The sequence below is a fragment of the Onthophagus taurus genome, chromosome 6 (assembly GCF_036711975.1).
Source record: "Onthophagus taurus isolate NC chromosome 6, IU_Otau_3.0, whole genome shotgun sequence".
In the NCBI taxonomy this organism is placed as follows: Eukaryota; Metazoa; Arthropoda; class Insecta; order Coleoptera; family Scarabaeidae; genus Onthophagus; species Onthophagus taurus.
The window spans coordinates 31,137,075-31,152,919 of record NC_091971.1 but is presented as its reverse complement, the minus strand read 5'-3'; the positions used below and the strand labels follow the sequence as shown (position 1 = coordinate 31,152,919).

Sequence of the window (15,845 nt, the reverse complement as noted above, 5' to 3'; positions counted from 1 at the left end):
AACCAGTGTTCCCGCCTGAGGTGCAGTGACACCTCGTCAAACAAATCTGGCAGAGTGTTTTGGAGAAATTCCAAATAATTATCGCCATTTAATCTATTTGGTAAAATAACTGGACCAATTAGGTACCAGTCAATAATACCAATCCAAACATTTATTTTAAACTCGCGTTGGAAGTGACGTGGAACTAATAAATGTGGGTTTACATCAGAATATTGATGGTAATTATGTAAGTTTGTAATGCCTCTGCGGGTAAAACAAGCCTCGTCGGTGAAGAGAATTTTCTTTTGAAAATGAATATTTTCAGGTAAAATAAGTCGACAGAAAGTTACTCGCTTAAGTAAATCTTCAGGCAACAACTCCTGTACCTTTTGAATGTGATATGGGTGAAGTAGGTTGCCTCTGAGAAGTCGGTGTATAGAACTTTGCGATGTGCCAGTTTGTCGGCGTAGATTTCTTGTACTTGTTCTTGGTTCACCTTCAACTATGTTTAAAACAAGTTCTTCGTCTTGGGCCGTAATCGCACTAACACCCTCCCGAGCATTACTGAAAAACTTGCCCGTTTCTCGAGCCCGTCTTTCAACATGGGAAAATGTTTCTCTATGGGGAATCAAGCGATTAGGATATCTTCTCCGATATTCTTCAACACTCCTTCTGCAGTTTCCTTCACAGAAACCTAGTACTAACAACATGTCCACTTGTTCGCTAAATGAAAATTTTCCGGACATTTTCAAAACAAACAGTAAGCAATAACTAAAAAATCAAATAACGCAAATAACTTTATAACCTATTTGTCAAGTTTGACGTACAATTTCATAGCCGACTACTGAATTTTCGTTTATTTTAAATAACATTAACGAAATACGTGTCTTTAGTTATTTGAGTTTTTTATGAAAACGACAAAGTGTTTTAAAAAATAATAAGATTAAAAAAAGTTTTAGAATTAAATTCCACATGAAATAAGGTAATATTGTATTAAATCCGCGAAACGGTTAAAAAAGTCTGTCAAAATTTAGGGTACCATCACCCATAATTAACCATTAGAAATGCCTCAATTGATCTCAATTTACTACCAATTAATACCCTTGGTACACTCATAACGTATACCAAATTTGGTATTTCTAGCTTACTGTATTACGAATATATTGAATGTTTTAAAAATTTAACACTCAACTTTGAAGGCCTATAACTCCTCAGGGATACAACTTGGTATAGAGGTAAGTTGCGTTAAATCATCTTAATTCATTGTCCTCTACATGTCCCTGCTCTGTGTCGGTTCTTATGTGAATCACCCTGTATATAGTTATCCAAAGAATTTAATATATGTGTAGAAAAAACAATATTTTCTTTAAAAGATGATATTTTATTTTTTATATTATCGGTGCTACAAATTTGTTTCGGTTAATTAAACCGTCATCAGGCACCACTGTAATATTGAAACTTAAATTAATTTTAAAAATTATCTTATATTACTACTTGGTCTTACCGTCTAATTGTCAATAATAAGTTTTTTGATGATGTAGTTGGAAAAGACATGTTAACATATGTCACTAATTATGCGTTCTCTTAATACAAATGAATAGATTACACTGATACAATAAACACACTACAAGTTGAGAGTAAAGAGTTAAAGTTATATAAAACCCACTATAAATAGTTAAAAATATAATAAAATTCAACACGTTAAAACGGGGAACAAAATAACATCGATGTGAATTTGAACAAGTATAAAATCGAGATACGTGATAGAGGGCTATTTTTGTACGAAAAATAACGTAGGTCAAGGAACTGGTTTATGTTATATTCACAAATTTTAAAAAATATCGGTTATTATTAAATTCAGTTATGTCATTTAATAGATGCTCTCGTTCATTTATTTTTATATAGAACTCTTCCCACAAATCCATTTCTCTAGATTTATTTAATGGCTTTAGAATTTTCATATTATCTAAACTAGCTGTATGATTGTTTTGTTTAATGTGTTTAAAAAACGCCGAATTACTCTTTGAGATATGTTCTTTGTATCTCTCAACTTGTAGTGTGTTTATTGTATCAGTGTAATCTATTCATTTGTATTAAGAGAACGCATAATTAGTGACATATGTTAACATGTCTTTTCCAACTACATCATCAAAAAACTTATTATTGACAATTAGACGGTAAGACCAAGTAGTAATATAAGATAATTTTTAAAATTAATTTAAGTTTCAATATTACAGTGGTGCCTGATGACGGTTTAATTAACCGAAACAAATTTGTAGCACCGATAATATAAAAAATAAAATATCATCTTTTAAAGAAAATATTGTTTTTTCTACACATATATTACTATTACAAAGATGAACCTGGAGGTGAATATCGCTAATTCAAAGAATTTAGTTCGTGGTCATGATGCCTAGATGGCAGGGTGACTTATGTGTCGCCATTCATAAAAATTAAATTTTACTATACGCGCCCTAACATATTACTAACTTATTACTACGAAAAACCTAAAATAAGCTGCATATATTTTAGTATTTCTTGCATAGGGAAAAATCGATAATATGTCCTTCAAGAATAATACCGAATTGTTGAGACTATTCGTCGGTAGGTACCGATTTGCAGACGCCAAATTTTTTAAGTAGGTGTATGAACTGGTTTTATAAGAGGACACCAACTGCATTGAATCTTTTTAAGAAATTTGTTTAAAAGACTATATTTCATATACTGACAAGGGAAGTATCAGAACTGTCCCTCACCGATTTTGTTGAAATTTGGTACAGCGATAGTATGGCCAAAAATAAGGTTTACGTATTTTTTTATACGTGCTAATAAAGCCCCTGGGGCGAGTTATAAGGGTTGGAAATCGGGGCGAAATATATATATTCACTTATAGGCTGAAAACGAAAATAGCTATCGAAATATGGTAAATGTAAACTGATATTCATTTTCAAAGAGCTTTCCATTGATATATCACATATATATCTGAGGGCTTCAGGGAGTAAACTACCCTTAGTTTTTTGGAATGTTTTAAAAACTACCCTGTCGATTTTGGCGATATCGTGTTTTTTCTTATTTGCCTCTGACCATCCCCTGCAAAGTTACGGGGTATAGATAGAAAACCCCTTTCCTTAAGAATAATGTGATAAACTTTTGAACAATATTTTGAAGAAAAGTACTAATTAGATGTAAATTAAGATTTACGCAGTAAAATAAACCCTATACGACATTAAGGGGTGGCTGGGGTTAACTACCCTAACCACCCCAAAAATAATTTTTTTTTGCGAAAATTGTTTGTCGATTTTGGTGCAATTTACCACGATGATTTTTTTATACGTTAGGTAGTACTATTGTAAGAACCTACAAGGGTTAGAAGTTTGGGGTAGAAAATATATTTTTGCTAATAACATTCATACTCCTACAGAAAAAGCTTTTTTATCCTTATTCTATTTAAATAACACAAAAGTTAGGATAATTATATAAATATTTATTAATAATGAGTTAAAAAGCAACTGAAAAAAAATGGTTAAGTATGACAAATTGTATTCTACATTGTTAATTTAGTTTTTTTTTAATTTATTTTTATTTAAAAGGGGTTTTGGGGGTTAAAACCGTGGAAAGCGTCCAGTCAGTGTCATCGACATCACATAGCTACACAATTCAACCCATCATATCTGCAAATGAAAAGCTACTTTCTCCTCTTTTCATTGTTTTAAAAGAATCCTCTGGTACGTTTGCGCCGAGGGTAATAAATACAATGTTCAAAGCAGATAACATATTCGTTTTGCCGTCAAAGTCTGGTAAACTGACTTCTGCTCATATGAACAATTGGCTACAAAATGTCTATTTCCCAAACACCGGACCCAAATCACTACTATTACTGGATTCTTGGAGTGGCCACTGCCCTGAAATTATTAGTGAAGTAACTCCATCGGATGTTAAGTTTAAATATTTGCCTATACCCACAGGGACAACATATTTTACAATTGCAATCCTTAACGCTTAACCAGTTGTCTTCCCCACGATTTATTAATGTTTTTAAATACGACTGGTTTGCATCTGGATATGTAGAGGAGACACCAGAACGGTTTGAAAATCCCGTGGAGGTTTGCTTTTCCAATGAAAAACCTACGTGCGATATCTGTGGAGATAAAGCTGTTATAACTTGTGCATGGTGTAAACAATCGTTGTGTTTAAAACATTTTTTCCATGATTTTCATTATTGCCAACAATATATAAAACAACAATATATAAAAGTCTCTCTAAAATTTTTCCAAAAACGATTAATTTTTGAGAAAGAAAATAGTAAAGCAAACACTGCAGTTTTTCTTACTATTATTATTATTTTGCAAATTAATTTTTGAATAAAGTTCTATCGCATTTACGCTCGTTCACTCGACGTTTCAAAATTTTAAATAAAACAATAATAAAGTAAGAAAACCACTGATATTTAAACGTCAAAAATATTTCTAACAAAGATTGCAAAGCCTACTAAGATTTTTTCATTAAAAATTCATTCCAACTTTCGATTAACAACCGATTAACTACAGCTTAACAGTTAGTGTTTGCTTAATTATTTTTTTTCTCAGAAATTATTAATTTTTAGAAGAACATCAGAGAGACAAAAAAGTTTTAAAATAGTTTCATCTATCTAACTGAAATTTTTCCAATGTATTTATCATCTTCATAAAAAAAAATCTAGGCATAAATTGAACGGGGGTGGTTACGTTTAGTAGTTTAGAAGGGTAGATTGAAAGTACAAATAGTATCAAAACGTGCCCTATTATGAGTTAAACATATTCCCTAAATTTCATTTTCCTAGCGTTTATGGTTTTTGAGAAAAAAAAATTAAACCAAAATTTTCCGCCATTTTTGGAGGGGCGTAGCTCCCAGGGAGGCCGAAGTCGCCCATGGTTCATATATTAAAGTACCCTTAAAATTCACTAAAGAATCACCCCTTGAAGTTTGTTGCAGTCATTCAGATACATCCTGTATAACCCATCAATTACTGTACAAGATAAATTCAACTGGTTTCACAAGACATTAATTACAATATATAACGACGCGTGTCCCACAAGGAATATATAACAATGTAAACCAAAAAAAAACATGAATAAAACAGGTGAGTGTATCACCCAAAAATCTCCATTGGACAACAAAAAAATATAAACACCGCCGAAGCTAATGAATTATTTATATAAACGACAAAGAAGAAACTATCGTCAACGTCTTAACGACGCAAAAAAATTATACAACCTAGATAAAATTAAAAACTCATCAGATAAAAGTAGAGCGATGTGGTCATTTGTCAATGAAAAGCGAGGGAAAAGAAGACCACACCAACGAATCACACTAGAAAATGATGGTGCGGAGGTTTGCGACGAATCGTTTCAATAATAAAGCGAACATTGTATCGTAAATAAATAATTTTGATAAAAATAGTGCCAGCAGTTTGACTCATCTCGTCGTGACACACCTTGTACATTCCTTCAGCATAAACAAAATCTCTCCGATGTATACTCGCCGATACCGATTCTAAACGATGCCGATTACTGTTGTACTCGCCGATGCCGATGCGAGTACAGAAATGCGTGATGCGTCCAATCCACAGCAATTAACCCTGTTATTTGAAATCGACCCCTGGTAGCCTTCCGCCTAAGCAGTCGATCTTCACGAGCGCCACTGCTAATTTTGTCAAGCGGGCAGTATTTTCGTGTAAAGTGATCAATTATCTATCAATTGATCTCTTACAAAACTTTGTATATTAAGACTATTCATCTTAATTTTTCATATATTATCTACTCTAGAAGTCTCTCAGCGGTTTTTTGAATCAGCCTGTATAATGGTAATAATGCCCAGCTAGTTGGTTTGAAAAATTTATTCAACAATTTAAGTAGCCTTGAATACACTACCGTGGTAGAACATAACAACAAATTAAATTTTCTTGATCTAGAAATCCATCGAAACACTAATCACAATATACTTGAATTTAACATCTTTAGAAAAAATACTGCCAACGACTGTATCATACCAAAACATAAAGAAGCAAGTTTTAGATTTTTATTTAATAGTATTATTCATATTTAATGTACCCTCATTTTACTGAAAATAAAATGTACATCGCAGTTTATCGCGAAACATTTGACCCTAGTATCTAAAGATATGATGGACGGAAACGATTTTTCATATTTTCAAAAATATGTCTATTACCATTTAACTAACAGAAAATGGAAAAAAACTTGTTACTAAATTTAAAATAATTATTACGATATCGGTACACATTGCGATAGGCAACCAATATTATGGTCTAATATTTAGGATCATGTCGGGTATAATTTATTAATACATTATAGATACAAAGTACTGTCGCGGACAAAGAAAAAATGAACAAGTCTAAAAATCAAGTAACCTTTTTTCAATAAGATTTAGTTGCTTGAATTTAACTTTACATTTATGGCTGATTTGTTCAAAATTGAATTATCATGGATCAGTTTACATTAGAAAAAGAATACTGTCCTATTTTTCTGTTTACGACAATACTTAAACTTGGGATAATGAAAGACCTTCAATCAAATTTGTTACAATATAAAAATCAACTTGTATATTGCAGAATTATCCAAGCCTGCAAGCATGTTACAAATAATTTTAGTGTTATAGCTTTAACATTTGAAATATATGATATAATCAGTTTTCATTGAAACTTACAAATCAAATCGTTCTTTATTAATTTTTGTAACCTACATGAGTTAGCTTTTCATGAAGGCCGCACAAGAATTTAACGAAGGCTGCAGGCCCCCCATCTCTAGTCTGTATTATATCTATAATTACAATAAACACGGGGGTTGGTTTGTTTTTAAAAAATTTATTTACGCACAAAAGTTAACATTGAATGTAAAACGAATGAAATAATTAATGTTAAAATAATTAAGAAACAACTATAATTATAACTTTAACTACAATTAAACTTTTCGTTTGATGATTATGAAGTAATTGATTCGTAATCATCCTAGCGGCGCGAATTGCCCCGATGCTTCTCGTTGAAAGCGGTTTCAGGAATTCCTTCGGGATCCTGTGTCCCCAATCGTGTAACTCTATGTATCTAGTATTATATCTATAGTAGTTGCTATATATCTATAGCAATCACTGATTAATGGAACATCGTCACTGACATTTTGGTTGGCATATTCCATTTCTTCTCGTGCAGCATCCTCCATTACTTTTACTGCAGTAGACAACCATGTTTTGCATACTATATCTTGATTTTTCATGTACAATTTTGATGACATAAAAGTTCAAACAGGTTAAAAATTTCTTCCATGTTAGAATAATCGTAACCAATATTTGTATCTTGCACCTGCCAACATCTTGTATTGCATCTTGTACTAGATCTGTGTTGCCATCGTTAGTTTGGCGGCAACGTTATTAACAGTCCGACAATTCTAACAATTCGCTCACTCATCCAGATTCTGCCAAGGACAGCCGTAACCGCCGTTTACAGGTTTATCTGTAAACAGTTAATGGACTTAACCATTGAGCTGAGTACAGTACCTACTTACTACCGCTTGGGATGGAGCGGCCATCGCACTGGCCCCTCATTCCAGCGCTCTCTAGAGCCTCGGGCAGGAGTAAAAAACTTTCCTCTTCCTCCACTCTCCCTTGGTGCTGAACGAGTACCTGTATAACGCCCCCTGCTAGATATCCCGGTGGGTGCGGAAATCTTTCCACAGTTAGTGCTGGTTGCTGCGGGGGCTGATGATGTCGACGGGGCGACTGTCACAGCCTCCGTCTTCTCCACGGTTGGTGTGGGATTCTCCACTCCCTTTCCTTTCAGTCGAAACTGAATTCTTCCAAAACCGAAGTACGGCCGCCAGCACAGTTCTTCCAGGGCCTTGACAGACACTTCATCAACCGCGAAGGTCCAAGTATGCCCCGGTCCAGATCTGGTGGTATTTAAAACCGTCCATTCGGATGTATGGAGTGAGTTGTTCATCACCTCCAATCGGGTTAACACCGTCTCTTTGGTGAGAGGAACACTAACTACATCGTCTGGAATAAATGCTACGCAGACGTGCGGCCTGGGAATATCACTCCCCACGACCGCCTTAATCTGGGCACCCTCCCATGGATGAAGGTTTTTGGCTGTATTCACAAGCCAGTTCTTCGAGCAGGCATCGGCGCAGGTGACCAAAAGCCAACCTGAACACATCGCACAGCTTTCAAACCGAACTTGCGTTCGCACACCCACTTTTTTAATGTTGTCTACGGCTGAAATAACCTCCCTCCGTAGCAACCTCACCTGTTCTACGTTAAACTGTTGGGCGGGATAGTCTGGGTGGATTAATCCAACCCTGATACCGCTCACAGCAGCTTTGTAGTTTAGCTTCTTCTCTGAGCCAGCTATGGGTTCCGTCGGTTGGGTCTCAGCCGGCTTGGGCTTTTTAGCCAGTTGCTCAAGCGTGGACCCATCAGAGTGCACCCTCTTGGACAAAGGCTTAGAGGTCATCGCACTCTCCTCCGATGGAGTCTTAAATTTGTCAAGCACCTGCTTGAGGGCGGTCTCATAAGGCACTCCGCTCCCCATAAGCTTGCGCAAGTTCCTTTTAGAAGACCCTGGCAGCCTCAGGCGTTTTTGTTTTAGAGTTCCACTGTCTAGTACCTTGACAGCTTCCTCTTCAATTTCCTCCCCTTTAGAGTGCAGAACTTCTTCAAGAGAGGAAGAACTTATCTTGGGCGCGGACGATCCGGCTGCCGCAAGTGTCGACTGTGATGGAGGATTATCCTCCATCTTGTTTGTTTCCTTTTCAGGATCGAGGTTTATCCCCCCCTCGTTTAGGGTTTTATTAATACTGGGTGTCTCCATACAAATCCCACGAGTAGGGTAGAAAGGGTAGTCCATCGAGGCAGTGCTCCCATACCCCGATAAGCCTATTGAAACTGAAGGTCGGCAGGTCTCCAGAGTCCGCTTATTAACAGTCATCACTTCCCGGATGACTAGACCGTCAGGCGACAGCCTAAAGTGTTCTGCATAAGCTGTTCCACATTCACTTTGGGGTTTTTAATGAGGTTGTCTCCTCTCGACCCAGGCAATTAAGCCAAGATCCCCCGCATGCCCTGCCCGTGGAACAGGTCCACAAACAATAGGCATGCATGGTATAACGGGTTCGACTATATCAGTCGTCCCCGGCCACGTTAACTCCCGTGCAAGCCCTAAGCCACGCGACGACAGCCGGGCGGGAGGCCTGTTTAACGACTGGCAAGTCTAGATCCGACACTTTTGGTACAGGGGCACCTCGTGAAGGAGCAGTAAAACTACAGTGTCGATCCTGATTCAGGCCATAAGACATGAACCCTGAGTACGTCAAAACAAATAGCACAAGTCTACCTAGGTTTTTACCCATTTTGTAAGTACTTGAATCAACTGAAGAAACAATCGGTCTTATGGGTTATATATTTTTGTGTAATTTAATTAAAGAGTAAACCATTGGAGTTTTTGGGTTCATTAGTACAGAATTAAATATAGCTATGTTTTGTTGTACAAGAAAATCGTGTGCTGATTTGACAACTTTTTTAGTTTTGTTATGGAATGCAAGAGTAGGGTTTTTTTATTTCTATAAAAAATTGTAAAGTTTTTGCAATGTATAAAGGTTTCTCTAAAATAACAAGTCCTGCGTTTTTATCTGCATTTGTGACTATTAATTTTGAATATGAAATAATTGTTTTTTTTTTATCCTGTAACTAGTTCATAACGCACATTGTTTACAATGTATTTATTACACAAATTTATTAATATCAAACAAATTCATTTTTCAATTTCATTTTTAATATAATAAAATAATCTAATCAGTCCCTAAATTTCAAATTTAAATTCAAAAACATAAAAACCAATGATTTTTGGTAGTTTTTCACTTGCAAATAAAATAACCATTTCTAAAATGTAACGTGCTGTTTGAGATTTTTTCATGTAATTTCGGAATTAAATGTTATTTACCAAGATGTTTTATTGAACAAACTACAATGTTTCTCAAGTTTTGATTGTATTTTAAATTTGAAACAAGTAAAGACTTTTGTAAGTTAATCTATTCTTTGTTACGATGTATTAGTTGAATTAATGTTTGATAATGTTTTTTGCTAATGTTAAAGATCGATATTTCTGTAGAGTCTCTGAGGATGCCCTTAGGGCGAAGCTAGTCAGACAAAAATATAACAAAATAAACCAGTGAAAGTACAAAAAATATCTATTATTTAAAACTGGTAAAATGGATTTTTTCAACTTCTTATAATTAAAAAATAATCAATAACATTCTTTAAATTTCTAATTAATTAATAATTTAATTTTCCTAATTAAAGTCGACAAGTATACCGGCAGAATTAAATAAATGAGGACCGGAAAAATAATACGAATATCTAATAAAAATATTCCAGGACTGTATAAACCGAACAAATGTACCAGAAGAATAAATGAAGTGCGAAAAGTACAGGGAAATATCAGTAACAGCCACTGTGAGCAAAACGTATGGGAAAGTTGTACGGAATAAAACTAGTATTAACAAATACATCAACATTAATTATAAAATCCATTATACCAGTAATTTTAAGAAATTTAAATTTGATTTATAAAAATATCAATGATTGAAATTTTTGTACTTTCGTAGTTTTATTGTTAATAAAAATCCGCTTTACATGTTTCGACATCACAGGGTCATCTTCAGAAACGCTACAATTAATGAAAACACGATTTTCTTGTTATAAATTACTACTAATAAAGTTAACTTAGTTGTCATTATGCAAAGTTGAGGTTCAAACATGTTATAAATTTTGGCACATCAAATAAAAATTCTTAATGTAAATTATAAATGTAAAACTTAATTTTAAAAAAGTTATAAATTACACGTAAAAATAAAATAAAAATTACAATACGGATGTTACAGTGAAAAGTTATAAAATAAAATGCTTGAAATGCAAGAGACCACTTTTTATTTGTTCGAGAAAACCAGATTTACAAAAATAAAAATAACCAATGCGCATGTGTTAAAATTCGAAAGGATATTCGAAAAATTAATTTAATTTTTGTAAGCGTTAAATGTATTGAAACAATAGAGAAACAAAAGCTATAAATAAGTAAATGAATTTTTATATAAGCGAGCCAACTCCACATAAACTGTTTATGAAAGGATTATTTTTCAAAATTTAATTAAAAACGATAATATTTATAACGGGAAAAAATTTCCAGTTAATTATTGTTAATAGGGGGTAAAGTAATGTAACATAAGGTAACATTTGGAGACTAAATTATTGAAAATTTTTAGGGATTGGAAAGGGACCCCAAAATCTGCGATCAGTGTGTACGGCTACGTACACTGATCCTCAGTATTTTGGGGAAATGAGTTGTTAAGACAATTATATAAGAGTGTTTTTGAAAGAAAAACCTGGTTATTAAGGCACTCAAGTTGTGTGTTATTTTTTTATAAATTTATCTACTTCATAGCTCTCTAGGAGTTCAAGTTTGTGACCTTTATTTTGTTTATGTAATAGTGTCATGTTGTTTTCAATATCAAAAGTGTGATTATGTAAAGAGAGGTGTTTACAGAAAGTTGAGTTAGGTTTTATTAAATGTTCTCTGATTCTTGTTCTTAGGGCTCTCCCTGTTTCGCCAGTATATAGGTTGTTCCGTATCTTCCGCATCAGGGCATTATACGGTTGTAGGATATATTATTCTGAAGCGATTTTTCTAATAAATTTTTTTCGAAATGTTTATAATAACCGTACGGGAACTGTTTCAGAATAATCAGAATAATGTATCCCACAACCTTATAATGCTCTGATGCGGAAGATACGGGACACCTGTATGTCAATGTTTATTTATTTGTAAAAAAAAAGTTTTTGGACAGACGTCGTACGAAATACATATGTATACTTCAACAATGAGTATCTAATACAGTAATTAACTAATACAGTTCGGTTATTCGGTAGGTATTACTTAAAAATTCTTCTACCAAGTAAAAGGCCTCAGACACTGAAAAGTGTTTAACATGATTTTTAAAACGCTCATGTTCTTTATGCAATCCGGTAGTTTGTTATAAAGTTTTGTACCCTGGTAGTCCACACCTCACTGGATACTCGTGATGTACGGAGTTTATGTTATAGAGATGTTCTTTACATGATTCTAAATTTTTTAGATTACACAAAGCACGGATACAACTCTTTTGTAGCTTAAACACCTGTTGATTCCCGGACCTGAACCCCAAATGGAGATGCCATATGAGGTCACTGCATGAAAACAAGAGAAATATGCTGTTCTTACTACTTCATGTTCGGTACACTTCACCAATCTTCGCACCATAAAAACTGCACTCGCGAGTCTTCTACAAAGGGCACTCACATGGTCGTCCCAGGTGAGACGATTGTTCAACGTCAAGCCAAGAAAGTTCACCACGTTATCGTTTCCTTTCGTGAGAAAGTTAATTTTTTGATTCTTTTTATCATTGAGCATGAGCTTGTTCGCTCGCAACCAATTTGACGCATCTTCCAAGACATCGTTAGTTCTCAATTGTGTTTCTTCTCTCGATTTCTCCTTTACTACGAAAGACGTATCATCCGTATATAGATACGTTTCTGAGTTTTTTATGTTTCGAGGAAGATCGTGCATAAACAGTATAAATAAGATGGGTTCCAGGATTGATCCTTGGGGTACACCGTATCTATTGTTTTTCACATCGGATATTAAACCATTCCAAGCGACATATATTGTGTTCTGTTACTCAGATACGATTTCATTAGACTTAATGTTAATCCCCTTACGCCGTAAAAGGAGAGCTTATACAGCGATAGATTACGGTCCACCTTGTCAAAAGCTTTGGTGAGGTCGCAACAGGTTATTTTCACGCTTTCCCGATTGTCATGAGCTTCCGTGGCATCGCGTATCATTCGGGTAACAGCTGTGATCGTCGATCTTCCGGTCCTGTAACCATGTTGGTTATCGTCAAATATTTTATTTTTTTGCATGTGGCTCCACATGTGTTGCAGTCAAGTTTATAAACACCGTTTTATTCCAACAAGTCAAACCTATCTTTAGCATTATGTAACAGTTTTTGTAGTGCAATTATTTTTATACGATATGTTGATTCCCGTATCTTTTGAAAATATTTGTAATGTTATAAGCAATTTTACCGTGGAAAGTGATTGATTTATAAATGTTAATGTTTTGAGTGAATGGATGAAGACCAGATTGTTTCAAAATGAATTTATTAATGAAATTGTTCATTTGGGATAATTGAAAACCTATATCTTTAATAATATTTCTTTCTGTGTTCCTATCTTCATCTGGAAGGGGAGTGTTGAAACATCTGTATAGATAAGCTTTGAAAGCTGCTAATTTATGTGTGTTCATATGGTGGGAGTTGTATGGAATTATGGTGTCTGTTTTTGTTGGTTTTCTATATATTTTAAATTCAATTGAATAATCAGTATTAATTAAGGTGAGATCTAAGAAGTTTAGTTGTTTATGTTTTTCAATTTCTAAGGTAAATTTAAGTTTGTTATCTAGGTTATTTATATAAGTATTTGTAAAAATATATAAATTTTGTGAAACTAACTTTTGTGAACGTTGTCAATCATATTTATGCCATCATCATTCCAAACTATTAAAATGTCATCAACATATCTATGCCATAGTACTATATTATTATTAATTAAATCATCTATGTGTAAAATTGTGTCGTTTATGTTATTAAGGAATATGTCAGAGAGGAGACCGCTTAATAGGGACCCCATTGTATTTGTAAAATTTGTCATTGAATTGGCAAAAATATTGTTCTGTGCATATTTTAAATAGATTGAGTATCTTATGTATCTTTTATGATATTTTTGACTATATTTAGTGTTTCAGTTACTGGAATGTTGCTTTGGGTTGGTGAAGTTTTTAGGTAAACGTAAAGTTTTTAAGGTGTTTATAAGTTCATATTGTTAATGGCAAAGTCAGCTTTGAAATTAATAGTATTTTTAAAAAATTGGATTAAGAATTCGCAAATTCCGTATGTGCTTCAATCTATAGAAGATATGATGGGTCTCTAATCGGAAAATTGTTTTTATATAATTTGATAAGTGAATAAACCAGAGGAGTTTTTGGATTCATTGGTAGAATATGAAAAGGATTGGCATTAATTTCTTTTAAAAACTTTTCTGCACCTTTTACTACTGTCTTATTAGTCTTATTGTGAAAAGAATTTTTACGATTTTTGTTCATTTCAATGAAACTGTTTTCGTCAAAAAAGTTTTTGAGATGTATAAATGTTTTTCTAAAATGACTAGACCTGCATTTTTATCCGTGTTTGTTACAATGACGGAGTCAGTTTTTATTTTATTCTTTATCTTACGTAATGTCTTGTTCTCTTTTTTTCCAATGTTTGTTATGGGTGTTGATGTGTGTATTGTTTCTGTTTTGAATGTCTTGTTCTTTTCTTTTATGTAGTTCTCAAGCTGTCTTCCTCTGGCAATCCATTTATGTTGTTTTCTAATTCTATGGCTAGTGTGGGTAGGTTTACTTGACTTGTTGGAATGGAGTATTTATGTCCCTTATTGGGAAGGTCTTTTTTTTTTAATTTTTCATAATGACAAGTAACTTAACTTTATTAGTAGTAATTTATAACAAAAAAATCTTACATTCATTAATTGTAGCGCTTCTGAAGATGACCTGTAAGGTCGAAACATGTAAGCGGATTTTCATCAACAATACGAAAGTACAGAAAATTCAATCACTGATATTTTTATAAAAAAAAAATTTAATTTTAAGAAATAGACGCCGAGGAAAAAGCAGTGATACACTAATGGAGGCCATACACCATAGGGTTTGCATGATGGTTTTAGCCTTACATGCATAACTGACAGGCAAACTCTAGCGTGTATGTAATAAAATTGTACAGTTATCGGCGCATGTACATGCAACCAAGCAAAATAAATATCAAAACTGATATTTGCTACAGCTCGGATACGTTTGCGTGCATGCATAACCAGGCGTGTGTGGCGTCCAGCGAGCTTGCATATACAGTTCTCAGACTTCTCCGTTTGTTTTCAGTGGTTCGCAGTTTATTGTCTGCGACGGTGGAAGGTCGTGCGCGCACACCACCGCACTCGTATGACAGTTTAAGCCACTGGTATGTTCTTCCTGTAGCAAAAAATCTTAATGTTGCTGCCAGTCTCTCATGTGCTGATATTGCATTTCTCATAACAGTACCTTGTCTTTGTATTAACGGAGTGATCAATGATAACAGTTTCAAATAAAGATTTTCATCATTTCATAAATAATTTTTGTAATCTGTTGGTGTAAATCTCAATTCATTTAACAAATTTACGTGAGAGAACTCCTTTCTTTTCAATAACCAGCGTTTACACCAATCCGAGCGAGCTCTTCTTATTTTTCTATTCTGTAGAACAAGTGTTAAGCCAAGTATAGCTCATCACATCGTCGTCGTCCATTGTTAGTTTGGTATACTGTGCACAGTAGTGTAGATAACTGTCCTACACATACCGTCACGTAGCTCCAACTGTCTTTAACTGAGAGTTTATTACAAAACTGTGCATGCAAACCCTAACGTGTATGTGTATAACGTGTACAATACGAAACTCGGTTATACCTGCAAGGCTAAAACCATCATGCAAACCCTAAGGTGTATGGCCTCCATAATACTTGTGTATTATTGAACCATCAATACTTTGGTACAAAATATTTTTGTTGCTGTCGATTTTACTGGTCATACATGTATTATTGTAATAAGTTCTAGTCTGGTATTGTAAAATAGTATGGTCTCAGAATTGAAATGAAACCGCATCAAAACTACGCCAGTAAAAGACGCATACTTCGTTTCAATCAATTC

The 15,845-nt window shown here is 34.1% G+C and overlaps 1 protein-coding gene across 2 annotated transcripts; it reads right to left on the bottom strand.

The window, feature by feature from the left end:
• Positions 1 to 5,839: 5,839 nt before the first annotated feature.
• LOC139430219 (uncharacterized) lies at positions 5,840 to 15,833 on the bottom strand. Of its 2 annotated transcripts, none has more exons than XM_071196884.1 (2): positions 7,533 to 15,833; positions 5,840 to 7,480 (listed from the first exon to the last, which is right to left on the bottom strand). In XM_071196884.1, coding segments are annotated over exons 1-2 (1,422 nt in total). In that variant the 5' UTR covers positions 8,954 to 15,833; the 3' UTR covers positions 5,840 to 7,479. The 2 variants fall into 2 exon arrangements, with proteins under 2 accessions (XP_071052985.1, XP_071052986.1); XM_071196885.1 differs by having other exon boundaries at positions 7,536 to 15,833.
• Positions 15,834 to 15,845: the final 12 nt, after the last annotated feature.

Coding starts and splice junctions, on each gene's coding strand:
- LOC139430219 (XM_071196884.1), bottom strand. CDS start 8,953: ATGACTGTTAATAAGCGGACTCTGGAGACCTGCCGACCTTCAGTTTCA.